We start from the raw sequence: 27,397 nt of genomic DNA on the forward strand, positions 1-27,397 counted from the left end.
TTCAAATAAAAATTATAATAAATTAGCTAATCTTTGTGCTAATTATGCTCTTCTTTCTAATTTTATTTGAAATGATATTACCTGTAATAAAATTCCTCCTTTTTTATTCTCTGTTAAAGTAGGAATTTGATTTTGTAGTTTGTAATTAGGCTCTTTTAATAAATTGCCTTGTGCAGCCTTCCAAAAAAAAACTGTGCTGTTGGTACATTAGTTTGATTCATAGTGAATGCATACACCTCAGTATATGACTCTCGGACAGTGGATTTTCTCATTGAATATTTATAAATCAGGATGGAAAAGCCGAAATTTCATAATTAAAAAGTATTTATAAAGAACATATAAATTTTTTTTTTTATTTTCAGGTGAATTTAATATAAAATTAATTTTTTCATTTAAAATTTCGATATAAGCTAATAATATTTTGTCAATTCAGCCAAACAGACTCCCGGAGTCTTGCTCATCATGTTAAATTGAGCTAATTCTGACTCACTGATTTATATATTGGCTTATCTAAAATTTTTAATAAAGCTATATTTGAACAAATTAAAATTCAAAAGATGATAATTAAGGCTATAAAAGAAACAACAAAAATATTGTTCCAAAGGCCTCCTGCTTAGAAAGCCCACATTGTGCTTCATCAAGCTGATTTTCTTCAGACTCAAATGACAAGCAAATGGGTTTCAAACAAGCAATAACCTTAGAAGCTTCAGGATTAGTCTTTCAGAACATATTGTTGCAGAAGATCAGCGATAATAATGAGCTTTCTTTGATATGCAGCATTTCAGGTTGGACCAGAAAACCCCTGAAGTACAGAAATCGGTGGCCGAATGTTGTGGGGCTGTAAAGGTAAAAATATAAAGCTAAATATGTTAGCTCCATATTGATATATCATAGCAAATGATGAATGTTCTGTACTATAATTGAATCACTAAAGGCAGTCAACTTCAAGCTTAACAAAGTAAACAAAGAGTTGCTGTTCCTTGGACAATTCTTTTAAGGAATACGAAAATACTTTGTAGCATAATAATCCTCATTAACATTCATAATAATAAAGACTCCTGTTATCAATTGCCAGGGGTAAAAAGGACATCTGCATTACAAACATGCTTGGCTTTATTTTAATGTTAATGGGGCTTGAATGCCCATAAAGTTCTTAAATTTATGGGTGCTATTAAAAATTTTAGGATTTAAGTTGTAGTTGAAGATAGGTGTAATAATAAAACAAAAAAATATCTGCCATGGCATTGTTTCATCTTGTTTATTCACCTCCCTTCTTCAACATCTTTTTTGAATAAAAATTAAAATTTTTATATGAGAAATCTGCTTTAAAATGCAGTAAGAAAGCCGTCCCAAACGAAACCTAAGTGTGCATTATGATATGTTACCATCATTGCATCGCTTTGGTCTTCTCATTTTACTGCTTCTCCATCCATCGACCCTTCCATGCAAAATTTTGATTCCTTAACCCACCTGATTTGTCTTAAACCAATTCTAACCTAAATCACCTTCATAGACCAATTCCCTAATTAAATTAAGCCAAATACCTAAACCCTATATTCCAAACTACATTCTTTTCAAGTATCACCAAGAACTCTTTTTTTTTTTCTTCGGAGAGGTTGGGGTATCCATCAGCTGTGAGGCATCAATCCTTTTCATTCTACCAAACTTAGACAAATTCCGCATACTTCAATTGATGTAGAAAATGTTAGGGTCTAGGATTTCAATCAAAACATAGGTTCGGTGTTATGATGCTTTTATAAGATGCTATGTTAACAAGCCAACGAACACAATAATTATAACTACAAAAGATGAAAGTGAATTGAAACAAACAACGGAATTGCAGGATCTTATTAAGAAATTTGTTTCCGCAATGAAATTATAACATTAATGATTCACTAAGTTAGGATTTTCAGTTTTCGTAGTTATGGACTTGCTTCCAGCATGCGGTTACATGTTAGATTAACAGAGCGATCTGAAATAATGGCAAGAAGATAGTAAACAAATATGCGATTAACAATAATCAACCACTTAACAATTAGAACTTTCACCTTAGAGTTTCCCTCTCGATCATTCTTTGGAAATAGGTTTAGCGGAGTACAAAAGTTAGCAAGCCTAGTGATGCCACTGCAAGACAGAGGATGCCAGAGGTTCTGATCAATGGAGAGTTGGCCGGAGTTGGAGAGACGGGTGGTCGTCCTGCGATCTTCCACGATCCTGTAGGTTGTTGCTCTTCTATGACGTCCGCCAAAGTATAGAGAATACGCTCCACGTATTCTTCGACGGTGCCTAGTTCTCGTGGCTGTAGGAAGGCTTGGGAGGAAGTAGGTGGCATCTAAGAACCTTCCTGAACATGTGATCAGCAACCTAGAACGTCCGGGCAGCGTTTGAAGTCCTTCCAAATGGCTGGACAGCAAGAAAGCATGTGCAAACTTCCCTGGACAGCGAACCAAAACCTTCAGACAGCTTGTACGAAAGTTTGGACAGCACGCCTTGACCTTAGGAACCTTGGCAGCAGCTCTAAGGGTGATCGGATCTCAGGACTGTGCATAAAATCTGTCCAGAAAATTCTGGACAGCAGTTTGGCATGAAGAACTGCTGCGTTTTGGCTTTCTAGATGCAGAAATTGAAAGAGTAAAGCAGAAAATTTTGAGAATAATAATGGGAAATAGTCTTGAGATTAATTTACTTGCCTAGGTAGCAAGTAATTAAATCCCAAATCAATTTGGGGAGAGAGAGAATAGAAATCTGAAATTAATGTCAGATTAAGTGGAATTAGCGGGATGAATTTGAATTTAAAATTCAAATTCTAATTGAAGGAATTAACTTAGATGAGAGAGAATTGTGAGAGGTAATTAGGGAGGTTTAATGAGGGGGCTATTAATGAAATTGGAGAGAGAAAGCTCATGGAGAGGAACTTTTATTTGGTCCGGTGAACGTACGCTCCTCTACGTTCGGCCACCAATATTTTAGCGACACGTAGCATGAAGAAAAGTCGCCGACCCGACCCGCTGTTTTTTGGGTTCTAGCGCGTGCGTTTTTTAAAATCCTTGACAAGTCGAACAACATCCCATCACCTTTTGGATATATTTCAAATACCTAGCAAATACCGAGTTGTACCTAGTTTTTTCTAGCAATACCGAGCAAATCCTGAGCAAATACTGAGTTGTACCGAGTTGTACCTAGTTTTTTCTAACAATACCGAGCAAATACCTAGCAATACCGAGCAAATCCTTAGCAATACCGAGCAAATCCTGAGCAAATACTGAGTTGTAACGAGTTGTACCGAGTTTTTTTTAGCAATACCGAGCAAATCCTTAGCAATACCGAGCAAATTCTGAGCAAATACTGAGTTGTACCGAGTTTTTTCTAGCAATACTGAGCAAATCCCTAGCAATACCGAGCAAATCCCTAGCAATACCGAGCAAATCCTGAGCAAATACCGAGTTGTACCGAGTTGTAGAAAAACTCGGTACAACTCGGTATTTGTTTAGTTTTGGTCTTCGCAGAGCGGTATTTCTCGTTTTTGCAAAGCAATACTGAGCAAATACCGAGCAATACCGAGAAAATCGCGAACATAGCATTCCCGGGTTCCGCTCCGGGTCAAGTCGTCGGGCCGCGCGGTAAAGAGTAAGAGCACGTGGCGACATGTTATTGACGGCCGAACGTACCTCTACGTCAGGTCAGAGGACATAATAATTGTTCCATGGAGAGGGGCCGGCCATATGTATTGGAGAGAGAGGCTTGGGTTTTAAATAAATGGAGCCCACACACTAATTAAAGGTTTTAAAAAAAATCTGAATTAAATTTCAGATTTTCTATGAAAGGGAAGTTTCCTAATATAAAGGTAATTAATTGGAATTTGTTTGAATTTCAAATTTGAATTGAAATTCAATTAAGAAGATTACCTAAAATCATGAAGTTATTTTAGGAAAATCATCAATGTCTCTTGGGAAAATTTTGAATTTCAAATTTGTAATCCCGAGGGAGGTCGGCGGCTAGAGAAGTGGAGAGGGGATGAAGGGGGAGGAAGGCCGGCGGTGGGTGGTTGGCAGAAGGGGCCGGCGGCTTGGACGGCCCAATGGGGGGGAGAGGCGGCGGCAAGGGGCTTATGGGAAGGGGAAGATCACTTCCAGGGAAAAAGAATAGAAATTTGAAGAGCTTGGGATTTACTCACCTCAAGTACTTCCACCCCAAATCTCATAAAGAAATCTTGGGAAAACTTAGAACACACAAAAAGATCTTTCTCCTCACATGAACTCACTAAGAGATCACCAAGTAGAATAAACTTTTCATTCAATAATTCATCATTAAAAAATAATACAAAGACTAGGCCTTCTTATATAGGCCTCCAAAGCACAAAATGTAAAAGACACAAATGCCCTCGGCTACAACATGACACAAATCCCTTATAGGGGTACAAATGGAAAACTGAAAAAATAAATAAAAGAAATGCACTAAAACACATAAATAAAAACTATGAATCGTAGCCGTCAATCTACGATCCTGCCGATGTCGAAATGTACGGTGGATGTCCTCATCAGAAAGCCAAAAAAATAACTCCAATTCTATAAATACAGTTTTAGCCTTCTAAAAAAATCAAAATATAGTTCATAAAAGCCACACAATCACGTGAGATTGTGCATATATAAAAAAGAATTAGATTGAAGAAAATCTAAAGGAAACCAAACTTACATCAATCATATAAATGAATGTACATATGCACGCAAACTTCCCACTTCAATAAAGTGATTCTTTCATGAAAGTTTCAAGCTTCACCACTAGTTAAGAAATACTGAAATACAAATGTATTCATGTTCAGGAATTTATGTCAATGGTTTCTCTACATGCCCAAGAATGCATTTATAAACCTCATAAAACGAGTATTATGATGAGGAATCGTATGAACATAGGTTACTACTGCCACAAGAAAGGATTGTTCAATAGGAGTGTCAAAAAGGATAACTATCTTTATCACTGTAAGACTAGGAATGGTTGCAAAGCCCGTATAGATAATTGCAAATAGGACTATTCATTGAAGAAAAATAATACTAAAAACAGCACATGAATAACATTCTATTACGAAGAGTTAAAAATAAACTAGATTTAGAAAATAAAAGCTATCCAAAAAGAACCATCAAATAGGAGCCATTGTAAAATTGGAACAAAATGTCACATACAACATACAAATCAGAATCAAGAGTCAGAGCATTAATTCTCTTGAGCTTGATTCAACTCAAAGTACTAATTTAGATGATAGTCTTCCAGTAAATCTAGGTGTAATTGCTATAATTCTTGTAGATATATCAATGGATCATTACATGTTCGTTTGCCCTTTCATTTCACAAAGTATCTTTAATATCCATAATTAGTAAAGGATCCCATTCTCAATAATAGCTTTAAGAAATAGTTGCATATTGGCTTGAGAAATGTGCAGATTATGACATGAATAGCGACCATATCAACTGGAAAACAAAAATGATAAGGCTGAAAAAGAAGAATTCAAAGTATTGGTTGATGGAAAAAAAAAACTGCGGATTTACATGAATAATGACCATATCAACTTAATTGAATTTCACATATTTTCTATTAACAGCTACATAGGACTTTTGAAATTGTTATAATTAAGAACGAACTTCTAACAATAGTAACACAGTAGAACATGACGTATGTAGGAGTGAAAAAATTATTCTCCCCATCTCTTCTTCCTAGAGATATATTTCCCATCATTACATAGCAAGACTTTGAAAGTTCAATGGAGGATGTTAAGTCTCATTGAATTGTACCTAGGCACACCAAAAGGGGAGGGGTAAATTGATTATTTAAAAATTTCTTTAACAAATCAATTTTTTTTTTTGAAACTTTAAATAATTTAAACTAAACAATTTGATCACCCAATGTGAAAGCTAATAAACTTAACAACAATTACAATAATGGTGATGATAATTAAATCAAATCAACTTAATATCAACCATAACATTTTCAATATGTAATTTTCAGAAAAATAAAATGCGGAAAATAAAATATAGAAATGAAATAAGAACAAGCACTCTATAATTTTATAGTGGTTCGATTAAACAATAACCTATGCCCACTCCCCGAAGCCTTCACTCTGGGTATTGCACTAACTGTTAGTCTCTCATTTAGTCCCTACAGCAAGGCGACAATTCCTTCTAAGGAATACGAAAATACTTTGTAGCTTGATAATCCTCATTAAAATTCATAATAATAAAGACTCCTGTTATCAATTGCCAGGGGTAAAAAGGACATCTGCATTACAAATATGCTTGGCTTTATTTTAATGTTAATGGGGCTTGAATGCCCATAAAGTTCTTAAATTTATGGCTGCTATTGAAAATTTTAGGATTTAAGTTGTAGTTGAAGATAGGTGTAATAATAAATGAAAAAAATATCTGCCATGGCATTGTTTCATCTGGTTGATTCACCTCCCTTCTTCAACTTCACCTTCACCTAACCAAAAGGTCACTCCATATTTTCTCTAAAGCTCATGCCTCCTTTGAGAAATTGATTCTTCTAATCTTCTCAATCCTCTTTTTAGTTCTATGATTCTCCTTTGAGATATCAAATATCATCACTATTTCACTTATATTGCCCCATTTGGCATTAGTCGTTAGTTACCAGAGCAAAGTTCTTGAATACGAGTTGTTGAGTAAGGCTATGTTTGGAACGGTTTTCTTCCTGCTTCTTAAAACATCTTTTTAGAATAAAAATTAAAACTTTTATACTAGAAATCTGGTTTAAAATGAAGTAAGAAAGCCGTCCCAAACGAAGCCTAAGTGTGCATTATGATATGTTACCATCATTGCATCGCTTTCGTCTTCTCATTTTACTGCTTCTCCATCCATCGACCCTTCCATGCAAAATTTTGATTCCTTTACCCAATTGATTTGTCTTAAACCAATTCTAACCTAAATCACCTTCATAGACCAAATCCCTAATTAAATTAAGCCAAATACCTAAACCCTATATTCCAAACTACATTCTTTTCAAGTATCACCAAGAACTTTTTTTTTTCTTCCGAGAGGTTGGGGTATCCATCAGTTGTGAGGCATCAATCCTTTTCACTCTACCAAACTTAGACAAATTCCGCATACTTCAATTGATGTAGAAATTGTTAGGGTCTAGGATTTCAATCAAAACATAGGTTCGGTGTTATGATGCTTTTATAAGATGCTATGTTAACTTGCCAACGAACACAATAATTATAACTACAAAAGATGAAAGCCAAAAAAAGAACTCCAATTCTATAAATACAGTTTTAGCCTTCTAAAAAAATCAAAATATAGTTCATAAAAGCCAAAAAATCACGTGAGATTATGTGCATACATAAAAAAAGAAATAGATTGAAGAAAATCTAAAGGAAACCAAACTTACATCAATCATATAAATGAATGCACATATGCACGCAAACTTCCCACTACAATAAAGTGATTCTTTCATGAAAGTTTCAAGCTTCACAACTAGCTAAGAAATACTGAAATACAAATGTATTCATGTTCAGGAATTTATGTCAATGGTTTCTCTACATGCCCAATAATGCATTTATAAACCTCATAAAACGGGTATTATGATGAGGAATCGTATGAACATAGGTTACTACTTCCACAAGAAAGGATTGTTCAATAGGAATGTCAAAAAGGATAAATATCTTTATCACTGTAAGACTAGGAATGGTTGCAAAGCCCGATAGATAATTGCAAATAGGACTATTCACTGAAGAAAAATAATACTAAAAACATCACATGAATAACATTCAATTACGAAGAGTTAAAATAAACTAGATTTAGAAAATAAAAGCTATCCAAAAGGAACCATCAAATAGGAGCCATTGTAAAATTGGAACAAAATGTCAAATACAACATACAAATCAGAATCAGGAGTCAGAGCCCTTCTCTTGAGCTTGATTCAACTCAAAGTACAAATTTAGATGATAGTCTTCCAGTAAATCTAGGTGTAATTGCTATAATTCTTGTAGATATATCAATGGATCATTAAATGTTCGTTTTCCCTTTCACTTCACAAAGTATCTTTAATATGTAAAGGATCCCATTCTCAATAATAGCTTTAAGAAATAGTTTTCATATTGGCTTGAGAAATGTGCAGATTATGCTGCTGGAAAACAAGAATGATAAGGCTGAAAAAGAAGAATTCAAAGTATTGGTTGTTTGGGAAAAAAAAAAATCTGCGGATTTACATGAATAATGACCATATCAACTTAATTGAATTTCACATATTTTCTATTAACAGCTACATAGGATTTTTGAAATTGTTATAATTAAGAACGAACTTCTAACAATAGTAACACAGTAGAACATGACGTATGTAGGAGTGAAAAAATTATTCTCCCCATCTCTTCTTCCTAGAGATATATTTCCCATCATTACATAGCAAGACTTTGAAAGTTCAATGGAGGATGTTAAGTCTCGTTGAATTGTCCCTAGGCACACCAAGAGGGGGAGGGGTGAATTGATTATTTAAAAATTTCTTTAACACAATTTTTTTTTTTGAAACTTTAAATAATTTAAACTAAACAATTTGATCACCCAATGTGAAAGCTAATAAACTTAACAACAATTACAATAATGGTGATGATAATTAAATCAAATCAACTTAATATCAACCATAACATTTTCAATATGTAATTTTCAGAAAAATAAAATGCGGAAAATAAAATATGAAATGAAATAAGAACAAGCACTCTATAATTTTATAATGGTTTGGTTAAAAAATAACCTATGCCCACTGCCCGAAGTCTTCACTCTGGGTATTGCACTAACTGTTAGTCTCTCATTTAGTCCCTACAGCAAGGCAGAGAAGTCCTTACAAGACTCAATTCCACCAATCCGATGCAGCGGAGGAATGGAATCATTTTCACCCTCCTTATGATGCAGAGAACCTTGAAAGCTCTTTTCACCATCCTAGTAAAGGCAGTGAACCTAGAAGCTTTTTCACCCTCCTGGTGAAGGCAAAGTACCTTGTAATCCTCTTTCACCCTCCTAGTGAAGGCAGAGAACCCAAGACTTTGACCTTGAAGCTTTTCTTCCAAATTCAGCCCTAGAGATTCACAGAGCCTTGTGGAGGAACCAAGGTACAGCTTGATTGAAGCGACCGTATGAAAACCCTCACACTACTACTCCCTCTCATACAACTCACCTTCTCCTTCTCTACTCTCCAAGATCTCTCACACCTCTCACAGAATTCCTTCAACAACCAAAAAATATTTTTGTTCTGAATAACAATTAGAAATGCTTTAAATATAAGCTCTTCAAAAATCCTAAAATTTCAATTCAATAGAAACTAATCGTACGATTAGTTCAAAAACTAGATAACATCCAGTACGATGGAACAGTCCCGAGACGAACTATTCAAAATTTGTATACTGATCGTACAATATGATTTGGAGATTGTACAATACGATTAGTTCAATTGCCACTTGATCGTACAGGATGATTTACGAGACGATTGAAAATCATCTCTGCCCATTATCTAGTACAACTGCATTGTATTGTATGATTAATATAAAAATCAAGGTTTCATCCCGGATGATCACCGAGATAAATGTACTTCATCTTTGCCTATTGTATAGTACGATCCATATCGTACAGTATGATCAACCAAATTAATTAACCCTTGATTTGATTGACTAATCACAGGGATTAAATTAAGTAGATTTGAAATATCGTATTATATGAACGACATCGTATATGACGGTCAGTTCAAAAAAAAAATACTTAATTTTGATTGGCGGCTAGGATTTTTTATTTAAACAGATAGTACAATATGCTTAATTTAAAAATATTAATTATAAAACTAGTTGTTTTAAATCATTTTAATAACAGCTGATTGTACAGTAGGATTTGAATTATATAGTACGATTAGTTCAAAATTTTAAAATTTATTTTCTCACTCCCCCGTGTGTGTGTGCATAGTCGCCAACATAGCATACACCTTTTACAGGGCTTTAACTCAAAAAATTAAATAAAAAAAAAATATAGACTCTTATCAACCATATTTTTATACTAACCAAAATTCATCCCTTACTCTTCTTGCATGATGTATGACATACCTGAAATGTTAGTACATATAAAAACATATGTGCAATATAAAATAGTATGAGAAATGAAAATAAAATCAATAATATTTGTTATCATCAAAAATCACAAGTTGGGATCCTGGATTGCAATAATCTCCCACGTTTTTATGATGACAAATATTTTTGTTAAATTTGCAAGAACTTGTATTTACTCCTAATATCTCCCTCACTAGATGAGATATTTTGAAAAAATAAGGGGCAGTATAATTTTTTTTTTTCATTTTTCATTTTTTTTGTTTTTTTTTAAAGATAAAAACGCAGATGAAAACACAAACCATAGAGAAACAAAAAATGATTACATAGAAAATTACAAACTACAATAAATCATCTACTCCCCCTTTTGGCATCACCAAAAAGAAGAGAAATAAACAAAAAAAACATTCACAACAAAGACTAAAAGAAGGATTCCAACAAGGAAAGTAGGATCCCTTATAAGGTTGTGGTGGTTGGAAATAGAGGTGAATATTGTCAAATTGTTCACCAAACCACACCATGTCGATCTCATGTTGCTGCTACTACTGAATGTGGCTATCTAGTTGAGACTTCAATCGATCAAAGCGTTGTATCAATGCCTTGTATGAAAAAGGTTGGTATTCTGGTGTAGGTGCTGGAGCTGGTGCTGGACATTCTCCCCCTTCTTCATCAAATTATGGCTCTTCTTCAGGCTGGTCCCCTTCGTGATGATAAAAGAAGATATGGAAAGAGCCATTAAAGTAGAAAATAGGGAATATGTCTGCTATTGTGGGATACATAAGATGATATTTCTGGTCCAAAACATAGGTAATTAGGTGACCTAGTGCTAGGTTGTACTTACAACGGGTTGAGCATGAGCGAAGGGGAGTGAGGATGTGTAGATAAAAAATGATCATTTGGGATTCATCGAAAATATTACCAGACATAATTAAGTAGGTGACTACAGTTAAGATAGGATTGATATTTAGCCTGTCTAGCTTTAGGAAGAACAGAAGTTCGAAGAACATGCTGGATGACACGAGCATTTTGATTTAGTGATAGGACAAGTGGATGGTGTTGGTTTAGATAAATATTCCTAATGGATAGATTTACAGTGGTCAAGTCATAGCCTCCCCTTAATGTTAGGAAATGGTGTTGAATCCCTTTAGTGGATAGGTGGAGGTATTCAACTAAATCTTGTTCAGTAATTTCTACAGCCCGTTTGCAGACATATGAAGTCATAGAAGAGAAATTTGCAGATACTTGTAGACTAGTGAAAAAATCATAAAGAAGTATGGAATTAAAAAGAAAGGTTAGGGTGAGAAGGAATTGGAGAATGCACTTAACAAAGAGATCCACTACCTGATAACTAAGAATTGACTGGTCAAGTATGCTAGATGGGGTAAATTGGGCTTCCCTGTATTTGTGATAGGAAACTTTGTCTTCTACTATTTGAAAGCTATCGTCGGCAGCACAATGGTAGGAACTACCTTGGAGCAGTTAACAAGCTCGCTTGCCGCAAACCATCAAGAAAATTGAGGGTATGAATGCAAGTTGAGAATAGGAATAGAAAGATTGAGTGAGTGAAACTTTAGAAATCCCACCTTATAGATTTCAGCAGATCATACAGTACTATCGAGGTTCGTACAGTACGATCAGAAGAATTCAATTCATCTGGATGATCTATCGAAGCAATTAGTCAAATCGTATAGTACGATGAGCATCGTACTGGATGATCTTTGTTAAAAACAATCATCTCGAGGAGTCATCAGTAGGAACTTTTACTAAAAGGATCGTAGAGTACGATGATGTTTCGAAAATTATACTAGACGATTTAATTCATTTCAACGGTAACAGACACGTGGATCATACAGTACGAAGAGGATGATCATGCAGTATGATCATCAATATTTGTTCAAATAAGAGCTGTTGAAATCAAAGCCGTCGACGATTTGTTGAGTTGTGCAGATCGAACAGTACGAATAACGCTCGTACAGTACGATGTGAACATTTTTTTATTCATTAATATTAGGTATGTGGTGATCAGGGAATATCTAATAATAAGCAAACAACACTAAACATTTAACAAACATCAAAAAATAGAAACACATAAAATCTCAAGATGTTGATTTCATCTTGCCCTGAATAAAGCAAGAATGTCAATGACACCTAGTGTAGTCCTCAGTGAGCTAAAGGTGTAATATCTTAATTGTTTGATGAAGATATCATTCTGCCAATTGATCTTCAATTACTACAAGATTCAACCCAATATCTCCCTTAGCAACATGGTCTCTAATGAAGTGGTGTTTTATGCATATATGCTTAGTACGGGAGTATTGAATAGGATTCTTAGAGATGTATATGACACTAGTATTATCACATATAACTTGAATAGTGCCAACAGAGAGTCCAAGGTCAAGGACTTGTTGTTTTAGCCATAAGACTTAAGCAACACAACTTCCTACAACAATTTATTCTGCCTCAGCGGTGGATAGGGCTACAGAGCTTTATTTTATACTGGACTAAGAAACTAAGGATTGACCTATGAATTGATAGGTTCCAGAGGAGCTTTTTCTATAAATCCAACATTTTGTATAACTAATCAAAAATTTATTTAGGAAATAAGCTTCTCCATTATTGATCTAAGTCATCAATATGCACCTCTCTACTTTATTGTTAGTTGATTTAAAGTAAAACAGATGATTCTTAACTTTTAGATTGGCCTTCATCAATAGTTTCCAAAATTTTGTTTTAGTAAACTTCTAAAATTTTCCTAAATGTTGAGTTTTGCAAGATGATAAATTTCCAAGAGAAGTGCTATGGAGAGTTCTTGAAAAAAATGGAGTTAATAATGCTTATATTCAAATCATTAAAGTTATGTATGCATGAGCTATTACTTGTATTCATTGACCAATCATTTTCATATTTCAGTTGGATTACATCAAGGATCAACCTTAAGCCCATATCTTTTTTGCTTTAGTCATGGATGTTCTCACAAGACATTTGTAAGGGGATGTACCTTGGTATATGTTTTTTGCTAATGATATTCTTCTTGTTAATAAGATTAGAGAGGGAGTTGAAGGTAAACATGAACTATGGAGGTCAACCTTAGAGTTTAAAGGTTTTCACTTGAGTAGAACTAAAATTGAATATATAGAGTGTAATTTTAACAGTAATAGACCAAGTGGGGTATTGTGACTTTGGGCAATCAAGTCATTAATAAGAGTACACGTTTTTTAAGTTGGAACTATTGTTCAGAGTGATGGTGAAATAGATGAGGATATTGTCAGCATAATTCAAGTTGGATGGTTAAAATGGAGGAATGCATCGGACTTGTTGTGTGATAGAAAAGTCCTCCTCAAACTTAAGGGAAATTATATAAAATCGTGGTGAGACTTGCAATGTTTTATAGTGTAGAATGTTGGCCATTAAATGAGAAGCATAATACTATGTTAAGAGTTGCAAAGATGAGGATGCTCAGATGAATGAGCAGATTTACCCTTAGAAATAAGATACAAAATAAGCATATACGAGAAAAGGCTGGAGTAGCTCCAGTGAAAGATAAGAATAGAGAGAGTCGCCTTAGATGGTTTAGTCAAATAAAATGACGGCCTTCCGATGACTTGGTTAGGAAAGTAGAGTTATTAGATTTGACTTATATTAAGAAAGGTAGAGGTAGACCTAAAAAGATTTGGTTAGAAAATATTAGAAATGATATTTCTTTATTAGATTTAAATGATAATTTGACCTTTAACATGACACAATGGAGAAAAAGGATTCATGTAGCAGACCCCATGTAGTGGGACAAAGGCTTGATGTTGTTGTTGAGTTTTGCAAGATCATTTACAAGGACAATTTCTTCAAACTCATTCTGAAGAACTATCTCCATAAGTTATTTCTAAGGCACGAATTCCTCAAGTTTTTTTAAAGGAATGAGATCCGTGCATTTTTTCTAACGGATTACTTCGCAAGTTTTCTTGTGATGACATTTTAAGAAGCATTTTCTGCAACGATAGAGTGCAAGTACTCAATGTTCTTCAAAAAACTTTTTATCTATTCAAATAAAAGCTCTTTACATTCATAAAAAATATGTTTTTGAAAGAGACATCTTTTGCATGGAAAAAAATATTCAAGTCACCTCCACTTTAGATTCTTAATACTTCTTTTTCCATATGACTTTGTAAGATCCACCTAGGTGCAAAGTTCTGTATGACTATTTTAATATGTCCCAAATCATGTCTAAGTTTTATGATAGTTCGTCCAACTGTACTCATTACAACAACACGTGTCAAAATATGGCATGAGGATCCAATTGCGCAACAATTGTATTCTCTTTTTCTTAGAAAATATTTCTCTTAAAAACTTTTTCAGGAATATTAATCATATAAAAAAAATTATTGAACTATCTTGTTAATGAAAAGAACATGTTGTTAGAATATTTTGACCTAAAATCTCTCAATTTCTATCTTAAAAGAAAACCCAAAATAACTCATCAATAAGAATAAAGTTAATCTCCATGTGCATATAGACTTTTGATATTAATAAATACTTCGCTTCATCAAATAAATTCAAATAGTAGGTATATTCATAACTCTAAAATTATAGGTAAGAACAGGTTATTCTTTCTGATTCTTGGTCGGTAACCAACCTGGTTTTTCAACATGTTTCTTGATAATACAAGGTCCTTCAGAAGTAGACCCTAGTTTGTCAGCATTGATTGTCTTGTTATTGCATCAACTTTATGCAGGATGGGATTGTTCAGGTGAAATGTTTTCTCACGAACATTTGAATCATAATATTTCACAACTCATCTTTTTAGTTACTATTCTCTAACAGAAGCTTGAATTATCAATACTTCCAACAAGACACATTTTCAGTCCTTCATTTAGATTACCCCAGTTACCCTATCCTCTTTCGTCAAAATTTGATACAAGAACAACTCTTTGGTTATGGAGATTACATTCAGCTGGAAATAGCGCTTCTACTCTATGGTATAACATAAAAAACCTTTGCACAATCATTGAAGATGATATGGTGACACCAAAATCTTAGTAACAAGGATGGACAGGGACTAAGAGAGAAGAGCAGAAATAAAGAGAGCTTAGAGAGAAAAGTTTTGGGATTTCTACTAGACTATTAGAAAGTATAAAACTTATGTAACACAATGAATGTGCCAAGCTCATCCTTTGATCTCCTATTTATAGATGGGGTCAAGGTTCGATGCTACAAGAAATACTACATTTGAATAATACAAGTAAAATTAGAAAACAAGGCTTAATAAATACTTGTCATAAAATGAATAAATCTAGCTAATTTCTAGCTATCTAGTTAAATGAATAACTCTTAATGCAATCTAGATAAAGAATGAGATAATTGAGAAAAATGCTTCTTTGATAAAGTCTCTAACATTATTCTGAGCTAACAAGTAGCTATGGATGTTTGGCAACTTCAATTACTGATTTTATTAGCAAGTTCAAGTAAACTTGGGCCGAATGAAAATTTAGTAGAGTTTAAAAATAACAACCAAGAACCGATGTAAAATGTCTAATAGCTTTAATGACTTGAACTAGTGAGTGTATCAGCAAGTTTATCATATAGTTTGATGAATTAAATTTTGTAGCAAGTTGATCCAATTACTTGGCTGTTTGATTGAAACCAGTTCAAGATAATTTTGAGGCATGATTAATTTGACCTATGTGACATTGGATGAACATTTCATAGGATTTCATGGTCAAAACTTCAGGTAGAAAGATGAATATAGACTCCCATTAAGTTTTTCTAAGGATGTTCTCAAAAATATCTTATATATGCAAAAAAAAAATTCAAAATCTAAATTTCTGGGACAATGCCAATGGTGAAGACAACTTAGATTTACTCGAAGCTATGCATGTAAATAAAAAAAAGGAATTCATGACAACCAGCCAATAATAAAGACTTACAAAATCTATTTCTGTTTTGCCTTTTTTAATCCCTTCTCCTTTAAAAAATAAATAGGTGAGAATAGCCAATGCTTGTAATGACCCACAGTAAGAATTTACTGGCCAAAGTAAAAAAGATGAATATACAATCCCATTAAGTTTAAGATGTTCTTTCTTTTCATAAATCGAAAATTGCCAATTAACTGCAAATTTCACATATTACTTGAGCCTAAACAGCTGAAGCAACAGAGTATAGACAGACATCCTAAGATTTCTAACATAAAGAAATGGCAGTAATTTACTACAAATGCATATGTTTCTATAGCAGTAAAAGGATATTTTTGTAAGTTATAAGTAAATGCAATTTTTTGCAACCAGAAGAAAGGAAACAATTTTAAAGTATAAATTGAGGATAAGAACTCACTCCAATTTCTGTCACATAATGGCATGATGAACATCTTAAGGATTTAGGGGGGCAGCAAAGGGGAAAGGGGGGGGCTAGGTGGCAGGTTGTGGTTAGGTAGGTGGGTGGGATTTAGGCGGTGGAGCTAGAAGATGAATTGGGTGGAGGGAATTCGATGCAAGAAGAAAATAAAAGAACAAATAAGATAAGAGAACCGCGAACCTTAGAATCCATCAAGATTGACGGGTATTGCTTTTGCCCCACTTGGACCTCTCCTCTCACGAACTCACTAAGAGATTATCCCAAGAGAGAAAACTTAGAACTCACAAAGAGATCCATAAGCACAAGCTGAAAATTTCATATTAATCATCATCCCATAATACAAAACTACTAGTCTATAAATAGGCTCAAGAAGAGAAAAGAAATAAAAGACTAAAATGCCCTTCGGGCTACAACACTACATGACCACCCGTAAGGGTATAAAGGGAAAAACAACAATATAAAATAAACTAGTACAAAAAAATAAATAACTCAAGATCGTAGCCGTTGATCTCCGATGTCCTCATCATTCTCCCCAGGTGGGAGAAAACTCGACTCCGTCGAGTGGGTGTCTTAAGAACTCTCATGTATCTGAGTCGATTTGCTGTATCTCCTTGCGCTCTGATCATGTATCCTCTGACTCTGGTATACCTCTCCACGTCATCAGCTATCTTCTTCGTCAACCCTCACTTGTGAAAATAATGTCATCACTCAGAATCATGTCAACCTTCTCCACTATAAGTAATTTGGGAAGATTTGGGGAGTGGAGTTAGGCTGGGGTTCTCAAAGGGTGGGGTCACACAAGGCTCAATTTGAAGTGGAGGTGGTGGGTTAAACTCTGGACCCTCATATGTTACTAATTCTTCTATGTTAATAGAGAGATGAATGTTAAACTCTGCAGGCTGATCCACCACGTAAGCGCTATCAATGATTTTCTTGAATGTTTTAATTGGTCCCGCACTTCAAGCATGTGATTCATTTACAGTTCCTTGTGAGAACTGTGCCGGACGAATCCGCACCGTCGCTAAATTACCAACCTCAAAAGCTTTAAATTGTCGTTTTGGAATTCAGCATAAAGTCTATAATTATTATTGTTCTGTTTCAGTTAGGCGTGCAACTCCCTTAAGTAGTTCATGCGGATGCGATGCAAATGCTGTATGTTTTTAGACGAGGTAACTTCAAGACTCAACAAAATAAATAATGATGTGATGCAAGAGACTCAGTGTGCATGATGATTGGCAAGAATCATGAGATCCACAAAGTTTTAAATAGAGACAAATTTGGAAGACAACAGACTACAAAAACACATACACACACACACAACATACTAACTCACATGAACACATAGCTAGAATAAAGGTGGAAGAGTCACGAAATGAGGGAATCTAAAGTGTTCAGGTATAAGGGAATTGGTGTAGGGGGAGCAATGAACACATCCTTAGCTACCAGGGCACTTCTATAGGAAGTTTCAGTTAAGGTCGTAGGTAGTCTCCTAGGGTCAATGGGGTCATCTAGTAAATTCATTCAACTAGGAGAGAGATGGTTCTTAACAGAAAAAGACAAGAACATAGCGAGCAAAACAAATGAATCAGGAGCAAGATAAGACGATGGGTTCTGAATCACAGTTATAATGGGATAACCCAAAGAGTCGCTAACAGGTATGTGATTCAAAAGATAGGATAGAGTGTTCAGAACAGGTGTGGGCACAACAGTTAAAGAGGTGTCATGAAGGTATGGGTTAACGCTCTCTCTAATATTAAAGTCGGTAAGAGGAAAGTTGAGATAAGGCCACTTAAGAAGGACACACTCTCTCAAGTGTAGATCTAATGGCTCAACCTTTTAAATATATTCTAATAAATCAAATGGAGGCTCATTTTTCCAATCAGGCTCAACGTTATTTAAATTCAACTTACTGTCTTCTGAATTCATATAAGTATTCTCAATAGGATCAGGTTTAAGTATAACCCTAAGGTTGATAGATTTGGGGTTAGTTAAATCAGGATTCAAATCAGGTAGTAAGTTCAATGGAACCACTTCTGACTCGAGATTATTAACATCAAAATTATCCAAAGTCAACTCAATAGGTGATACAACTAAATCAGGATCTTCCGAATTTAAATTCAATGTGTTCAAGGTCAGATTGGCTTCTTTCGAGATCACATTACTATCGTCCAGGAAGACTTTATCCAAAGATTATCCTTGAGGAGACTAGGATCAGGGGGGTGGGCTAAGGTGTCGATGTTTAAAGGTTCCAACTTTCCTAGCTCATGGTTTAAGTTATGCCAGGACTCTAACTCAATCACTTTAGTTTTATCCTCAAAGAAGTCCTCATTATCGTTAGTATCCACGAAATAGATGTATTCAGTCTCAGGTTCAGCAGATTTCTTCTTTTTAATGCAATTATTTATTAAAATCACACTTGCAGGGTCAAGGATTGGGGAGGCTAAAGGTTGACTGGGATGGCTAGAAGTGGGTCCGAGTAGGGAGTCATATGAGATTGATCCAACAGAAGACTCAATAGAGGGTCGGCCCCATCAAAGTTAGGTGAAGACCTACAGGGTGGGGCAGCAACCCTGATGTTGCTAAAAGATAGGTGGTCTCGACCACAGTTTGTTCCAACAAAAGAGGTAGGGTGGTGCTCTAGATGGCGGTTCACTAGTTGAGGGTCGGTATTTTAAATTAAGTTCTCATCTCATGTCTTTCCAAGTATGGTACTCACCGCGAGACTCTTTATGATCTTCCAACCTTATCCAAAATTGAAGAGCCTGACCTTTGAGGTGAGACTTAGCGATGATAACCTGGTGGGACTCAGGGATATGACATGATTCAAAATAGTCCTCTAATTGTCTAACCCATTCCCTAAAGTAGTAAAGGTCCGCGGAACAATCAAAAGTGGGTAAACGGTAAGGTGACTCTAAGTGAGGTCGTTGAGGCTTAGGCTCAGATCTAGGTTGATAAGCAGAGTGGGGCATCTTCCGACCAATGTTTAAAATTGCGTATTCGGGTATTGAGGCGTTTTTCATTTGTGAGGCGAGGTGTAAGCCTCAAGGCGTTTTGAGGCGTAAGCCTCAAAATCAAAAGATTGCGTAAACATAAAATGATAAAATTTTTATATACTAATGAGTAAATAATATAAAACATAAAAAAGCATAAGATATGAAGTGAAATCAAAATATCTCAATAATAACTCAAAATTCTATCTTTCTCAAATGCCAGTATTCTTTTCATTAACATATAATTCCAATTTCCAAAATAAATATTAAATAGCAATGACATATCACATAAGAACTCATAAGTCATCAACACTGTCATCACTAAGGGGTTCTTCATTTGAATCATCATTATGATGAACTGCTCTCTCCCCTTCCTCCTCTCCTATAGAGTCCAATGTCGGACATTTACTTCAAGATTTATGTAAGTTTTAATATATATAGTGTGAGGCGTAAGCCTCATGCCAGTGAGGCGAGGCGGGCCTCAACCAAGTTGAGGCGCAAGCCTCATAAAAATAACTCGAGGAGTAAGCATCGAGGCGTTTTTTACTGGAATTGCGCAAAGGCGGGCCTCAAGGCGAGCCTCATATTGCGCAATTTTAAACCATGCTTCCGACTAGCAGGATTGATTGAATGGGGCACGTACTTAGAGTGGGGAGAGTCAATAGGTTTCTCCGTCATAATTCTAGTCATAGAATCCACTAGGTTAACGATGTCATCTAACCTCTTTTGGAGTCTTATCGAATCCATTGGGGAAGCGTCAAGTGACACTCAAAGATGGTTGGGAGTAAGGGACGTCATTGAGACACTAAGTTAGGCTCACTTAAGCTCACTAAAGGGTGCAGATATTGAATGGACGGAAAGCTACACTAGTGGGTTAAGTAACATAGGCACTTAGGAAGGTTGTTAGGTTGAAGACAGCACCTAAACACTTAAGAAATTAGCCTACAGTTCACTAGATGTGTGCAGGAATGATGTGGACAGCAGACTACAACATGACATAAAATTGTCTAAGTGTTTTGGAGGGCTTCTAGAGTGTGGACAGCACTTAAACACAACGAAATGCTTACTAAAAAGTGACTATCAGCAGCAGAAAATTTCAGGACAGCAAACTAAATAGTGGGTTAAGTCGTCTAGATGTTATGGGGGTACCACTAGGGTGAGGACAACACCTAGACACAACTTTAAGTTCATTAAAAGGTGCCTAAATGTTGTTGGAACAGTGAGAACAGCAGTTTATATCAAGGATGTAGTTGTACTAAGCACTTAGAGTCGATATGGATATAAGGGCAGCACTAAGACACTAGCTAGAATGATTAGTCCACCAAATGCGTGCAGGAAATGCAGGGACAGCAATGTAATCAGGGAATAAAATTATTTATGCGATGATATGCATGCAAAATTTAAGGTTTAACGCAAAGCTAGACCCTAGAATGTTTTTCTAGAACATGACATGAATGCCTACCATGCTCTGTAAAACTAAATGCAAAGTTGAATTACTTGAAGAGTTTGCACGTTTAAGTGTTAGAAGCCATAATAATCATATCTTCACTATGAATTTTCTAACGACAAAAGAAAACACTAAGAGCGGTAAAATAAGCTTGGCTGAATCACACGCGTAAGAGTTAGGATTAGAAAACAATTAAGTTAATCTAACATTGCATACATAAGTGGTTCAACGTAAATTCCTAAATTAACAATGAGATTAAGCACTATGCATGAGTCCCTCACTCAACTCTCTAGTTATCTAAGCTTTAGTAAGGAAGAATTAGCATGATCTTTTGTGAATCAACATATAACCACAAGTAATAAGTGAACTAGGAAGATAAGAGAGTTTGGTGGAAGAGTTTACCTACATGAAACAGAAGGCACGAAGCTTTGGTGTCGACGATGGCTGTTTCTGCAGTGGGATAGCAATCGACATCCTTTCACAAGCCTGAACAGCTCCTAGGAGGGATTGGGAGTCATCGGCCTGCTGTGTGGACTCCAGGAGGGCTGGACAGGCATGCTTAAGAAGTTCACCACTTCATCATGCATATCAATTGATATTGGAATCTACTTACTAATGTTAAGGCATCAATTTTCAAGAAAGTGAATTACTAAAAGAATTTGAAAAGGTTCTTCACTCGATTTTTGTGGCTCCAACTGCTAACTTGGATGACCAAAATCACGCAACTTAAATGACATAAAAAAGACAGGTCAGGCCATGCTTCAATATACAACAATATTAATTTAAGGATGACTGACAAAATGTTGCAGCAATAAGTTAATTATGTGAATAACAATATGGAACAAATATTTCATAAGCTTAAAATAATTCTCTCCAGAGCATTATCTTTCCTTTTTTCTTTAACATTAAAAAAACACTTGTCTGTCTTTTTTTCAATTTATTGGTTCCAAAAACTGCCACTTGACACCATCTATATTCCCTGTAATTTTCTTCACTAAATTTCAACTCATATTTCTAGTTCTTTATTGAACTTATGCTGCATCAACCAATGAAAATTTCTCACTTTATAATCTCAATTTAAATTTAAGGAATATGATAAATATTTACTAAAACAAGTTAAAATATAGTACCATAAGAATATAAATTATTAAATAAGGAAACGGACATAACGGATAGACTGCCACCTTGGAGAGAGACTGGCCAATTTATCTTAAAAACAAACAATTTGTTGTAGGAAAGAGCTAAAACCAACCTTCCAAAACAAAATTTGCTGTCTGACAGCATGCACATTGTACAAACTTTGAACCTCGAGGATAAGAAAGCAACTCGTTGCAACTCCCACAGACCATTTGACCCATTTCTGCAGCAGAGAATATGCAAAACAGTTATTTTCTCAACTTTTTGACAAGCCACATAAAAGATGCTTCATCTTTCACTCGGGATTCTTATCATAAACAGTCGTGCTCAGCCCAAAGATGTTCCATCTATAATCATGCACATTTTGTTATAAAGTAAAATGGAATGTCCACCACATTAAGGACATAATATGCATGCAATATACCTTCGATATATATCGGACATGCTATCTGCATGTCCAATCAATAAAATAAAATAAAAAATCAGACAAGCCTAACATGTTTATCCATGAATAACTAAGTTTAGATGCATAAATCACTGATTGATAATGCCCTAGTTTTATTTCTTTCAACTTATTCCCCATCATGCAATTGCTTGCATCTGGCTTCAATAATGTTAATGAAGGTTGATATAGAATCTTTTATTATTTTTTTACTTCCATAAATATAATGATTTTTTACAACCTTAGAGTGTTATACTTTTAAGACTCATTTCATATTTTATTTAATTTGTGCAATTATTATGTAGTGCTTATAATTTTCTTATATACCTAAGCGCATCAAAATTGTGCTGGTATTGTATATTTTTAATAATAACAAAATCCCATATTTATGTCATGCCTCCATCAGTGCATTAAAGGGTTCCATTAGGACTTTATAATTTAGATCTTACTACTTTCAAGTGTCAAATTTCCAAATCATCTGTCTCAGAATGAACAAGTACAAAACACCATAAAGCATCATCAATTTTAGAAAAGGGTGAATTACAACAGAAAAAAAAAAGGATTAATATAACTAGTTACATAGCATTTTTAAGGATTATTATTTCTAGTTCTTGTTTAAAATTGCAAAATTAAAGGGGCATCAAGGCTCGCCTCAATGCAATTTAAATAAAAAGGTAATAAGATATATAACACATGCTTGTCAGATGAGACGTATGCCTTATTTAAGGTGAGGCACATCTCAGCATAATTTTAATGTAATTTTGAAAAGAAGTAAAACTCAAAAATTAGCATTTAAATAATTTTAAATTGTAAATTAAATTTAAGAAATTTTTGTAAATAATTAAACATATTTCATATACATACACAAAATAAACTTGAGAAGAACCGCACAAACTCAAACTGTCAGCTGCACGCCGAAAAACCCTTATGCCCATACCAAATCCTTTTGTCACCATCATTTCTTCAACGCCGCGGCTTCTCCTCCAACGCCTCTTTTGTGAATAGAAACTCATTTCCTTAACTTAGTATGAAGGAGAGAAAATGAATAACTAGAATGCGAAAAATTTTAAATTCATAAGTTGTGATATTAAACTACTTGTTTATATTGAATTGAAATTAGAAAAGACTATTTCTTTCGCCTTGGTTATAGCCTCGTATAACATTTATAGACCTTACATTTAACATTTTATGATTTTACTTTAATATCTTACTTTAAATATTCCTTATTATTTTATTTTTTATTAAATTAATAGTTTAATTTTGAGGTTCATGCATTCATGCTTTGAGGCTTACACCTCAGCTTATGAAAAAAAAAATGCCTCAATACCCCGTTATGCAAATTCAAACCATATTTGTAGCACATACTTAGACACATGGCACCCTCCAACATGTTCTAACATTCACTTTGTAATATGCACCTTATTCCTACCAACAACCTTCAGCACCAGAACGTTGCCACCAATTGTTCCCGGCCACCTCCACAAATCAATTGGCCAATGGGACTTTGATGGGCACATTGGGCACACGTTATTCACTCAATACATATCCTCCATCCTATAAATAACTCAACTTTATCAACAGGTGCTTAGTTACCCACGTGATCCCCAAGGACCCTCGTTGCAGGATCATCACCAATCTTAGTTACACTATTATCATCTATTAATAAGGTCTACTTTAAGCCTTCACAAGGGTTGAAAATTTTATCATGATACTAAACTTGGCTTTTATAATCTATCTCATATCCTCTTGTATTCATTAACCCTTTAATAAAATAAAGTAGACAACCATGTACTGATTATTTATCATAGTAAAACCTACCCTTCCTCTTACATGGTGAATATAGTCCACAAAATCGCACCATTTAAAATCCATTATCTTTTCATATAAAGCACTAAGATTATCTCATTCTCTTATGCTACACCTACTTCTCTCCTCCATCTTCCTAACAAAAGTGATGCAATACCAAAACCAAAGACAATGTCATAAACTAAAGCACTGCATCAAAATTTGAATAATTCCTTATACACAACTCTTCATATAAGCGATGGATGACCAATAATCTCTTTAATATTATGGGAATAATTAAAAAGCTTAATTTGATAGTTCTTGATCGGTAGGTGCATCATACTAGTCAAAGAATCAAAAAACCTTCATAAATTGATTTATTTAGAACCACTCTAATTAGTTTATTTATCAATCCAAATTTTCATATTTTTGAAGTCTTTAAATTTTATTTTGTTTCCCTTTCTTTTCTTTTGTATTAAGATAAGTAATCAATTTGTGTAATATTATTTTATTGGCTTTTAATACTTTCCAATGTTGTCTTAGCATGAAAAAAAAAACCCTAAATAAGGTCTTGATATATACTTTTTGAACCATTAAATAAAAAAAGTATTTTTACATATGCAAATTTCATGTGAAAAAGCTTGGTGGCTCCTCTATTCTCCAATGGAGCTTGATGGTTGATCCTCTGGAGAGTCCTTAGTAACCAAATTAAAATTATCATAACTCCTAGCTGTTGATCTAAAATCCATGAAAACACCACCAATAATTCCCCAATATCTCAGATCAAGAGCTCCTCCCTATTTTCTCAAAAAAAAGTAAAAAGTTTACCTCTCAATAGCATAAAAGTTTCAACATCAAATCTATCAAAGTTGTTACTTTCAACATAAAGATCCTATATACCTCAAAATATTTTTGTATCAGAGTCAAAGTCAACAAGCTTGAAGGAATACATCCTCCAAAATAACAATTAGAAATTTTTAAAACAAGATCTAATTTTTCAAGACCGAAAGAAGTTGAGGTACCTTTCAACTAAGGTTTTTTTTCCCAACGAAACTCTTACCACAATCCTAAAGCATTATATTAAATTATTTGTTAGTTTAAATAAAAAACTTGAAAAAACTATATGCTACTTGACAACTATATAAGAATTTGCTTTTATCTAAATTATTATCACAACCAAAAACCTTTGTGTTAACCATATACATTCTTAATTTTTTTTAGGTTCTTTAAATAAAAAAAGTGTGTTCCACAAACAAAAATCATATCTTGAATTGGAACTAAGACTGAATAACAAGAAATTATATTTTTGTGATAATCATTTAAATTGTATAAGCTTTATGTATTTATTAGTTATTGCTATTTGAATTATTTGCTTTGTAAACTTTATAAAAATTTTAAAAAATTCTTTTGTATAAATTAAATATATTATGCTAAACCATATACTTTTAAGGCTAAATAAAACTTTATTAACAGACTTAAACTATCTAAGGTAAGCTTGGAACATAAGTTATCTTATATGCTCTCTCCCTTCCTAAAAGTTCTCTTAGCATCAATTTCACTTTGATTATACACATATATTCTACTTTCCTCTCTCTCATCTTAAATATTTTTCTCTCATCTTTCTCTAATTCATTATTGAAAAAATAATAATATACCCTACATATCAACATGCCACTTACAACTACTATCTTAGATCAATTTTAAAAATTTCAAAAAATGTGAACAACTTAAATCAAAACAAAAAAGAAAACTGACTGCTATTGATACTAATTTTAATGTGTTTTAAAATATGTTTCAAACTCGTCAATACTAACTATTGGCTATTAAGTTCTGTATCCCACCTGAGTCTAAACCTAGGGATAATCAGTTTAGAAGATTGCTAGTACAACGAAATCAATCTAGATAAGACTTTACGATTTTCAATGATCCTTACTTCAAATATAAGTTAAAGCCAACTTTTAAAGGAATTTATGATCCCAATAAAAACTAGACTGCTTAAACCAAATGGAGGATTTTGTTATTGGTATAATACGGATGATTATAAAAAAACAAATTTTGCTACGATAAAACTTATATGGCATGTTAAATATATTGAACCAACATGTTAGTCAAAGAACTTAATGGAAGAAGCTATTTGACTTAGATTGAGATGAAATAACTTTTAAAGTAAAAAATTTATCCTAGGTTTAATGATTAACTTTGATGCGCCGACACTTCACTTAAAGAGGGAATACAGTCCTGGACATGCGTCAGAGTCGGACACGTGGGCGTGGACACTTATCTCATTTAAATTTTAACTGTCATAAATCATGAAATGTGTGGGCAAATTTGTTCTGTATTTAACATATGTCATGTCAAACAGTTTTCAGGATTTAAGACCCTTAGAATTTAGTAAATTCGGAATTACAGTATTTATTAAATCCTATGGAGTTAAATCCTGCTAGTTGCCAAACAGCCCCTTAAGGTTCTACCATATACGGTTTCCCTCAAAACAAGTCTTGTAAGATAGCTGAGAGCTAACCTGGAAGAGACTGTGGAGGAGGAAGATTCAAGGAATCCATGTTTCCCAGCGGCAACTTCGAAGAAGGTAAGAGACCTTGGCTATCTTGCGACTGCAATGGAGGACGAGGCATTGCATCTAGCTTTTCTTGTGGCAGTGGCGGAAGAGAAGGAGATAAGGGAACTGGTGTTTCCTGCGGCAGAGGCCATAGAGGGTGAGGCAAAGGGCCACGGTTTTCCTGCGGCGACTTTAGAAAAGGAGGGAGTTGGTGGCTTTGGCTCTCCTGTGGAGGCGTTGTAGATGGAGATGGAGAAGGAAGACGTTGGGTTAGATTGACATGGTTTTCGTGAAGCGGCGGCGAAGCAGGAGAAGGTAGGGAACTGGATGGGTTCTCCTGCGGTGGTGAAGTAGGGGTGGAAAGGGTGCTAGGGTTTTCAAATCCCGGGGGGAGTGTTTCCGGCGAGCTAGTTATGGCCTCCTCCCACCCCGGCGGGATGGAATCCGGCGAACTGCCCATGTTCCCTCACCAGCCACGGTTCACTCCGTCCTCTCTCTCAAGCTTTCTATTCGGTCATGCATTAAAAAAGGACAATGAGTTTCGTTCCCGTCGAATTTTAATTATTTGTAAATAATAGTATGTATATTATTTTTTGATATTCAATTTTGATTA

General features: G+C 34.5%; 1 protein-coding gene and 1 long non-coding RNA gene across 2 annotated transcripts; both read right to left on the reverse strand.

Moving 5' to 3' along the window:
• Window positions 1-470: 470 nt before the first annotated feature.
• On the reverse strand, window positions 471-16,455 carry LOC110115882. Its single transcript, XR_002305392.2, has 2 exons — window positions 16,406-16,455; window positions 471-838 (listed from the first exon to the last, which is right to left on the reverse strand). It is a non-coding gene; the product is annotated as an uncharacterized LOC110115882 (long non-coding RNA).
• Window positions 16,456-21,265: 4,810 nt separating this feature from the next.
• LOC110115881 (proline-rich receptor-like protein kinase PERK2) lies at window positions 21,266-27,318 on the reverse strand. The gene is made up of 3 exons (XM_020849288.2): window positions 26,749-27,318; window positions 22,116-22,223; window positions 21,266-21,408 (listed from the first exon to the last, which is right to left on the reverse strand). Exons 1-3 carry the CDS (start codon window positions 27,242-27,244, stop codon window positions 21,266-21,268), a joined length of 747 nt encoding a protein of 248 aa, XP_020704947.1. The 5' UTR covers window positions 27,245-27,318.
• Between the last annotated feature and the right edge of the window lie 79 nt (window positions 27,319-27,397).

Source organism: Dendrobium catenatum, unplaced genomic scaffold (assembly GCF_001605985.2).
Source record: "Dendrobium catenatum unplaced genomic scaffold, ASM160598v2 fragScaff_scaffold_203, whole genome shotgun sequence".
NCBI lineage: Eukaryota > Viridiplantae > Streptophyta > Magnoliopsida > Asparagales > Orchidaceae > Dendrobium > Dendrobium catenatum.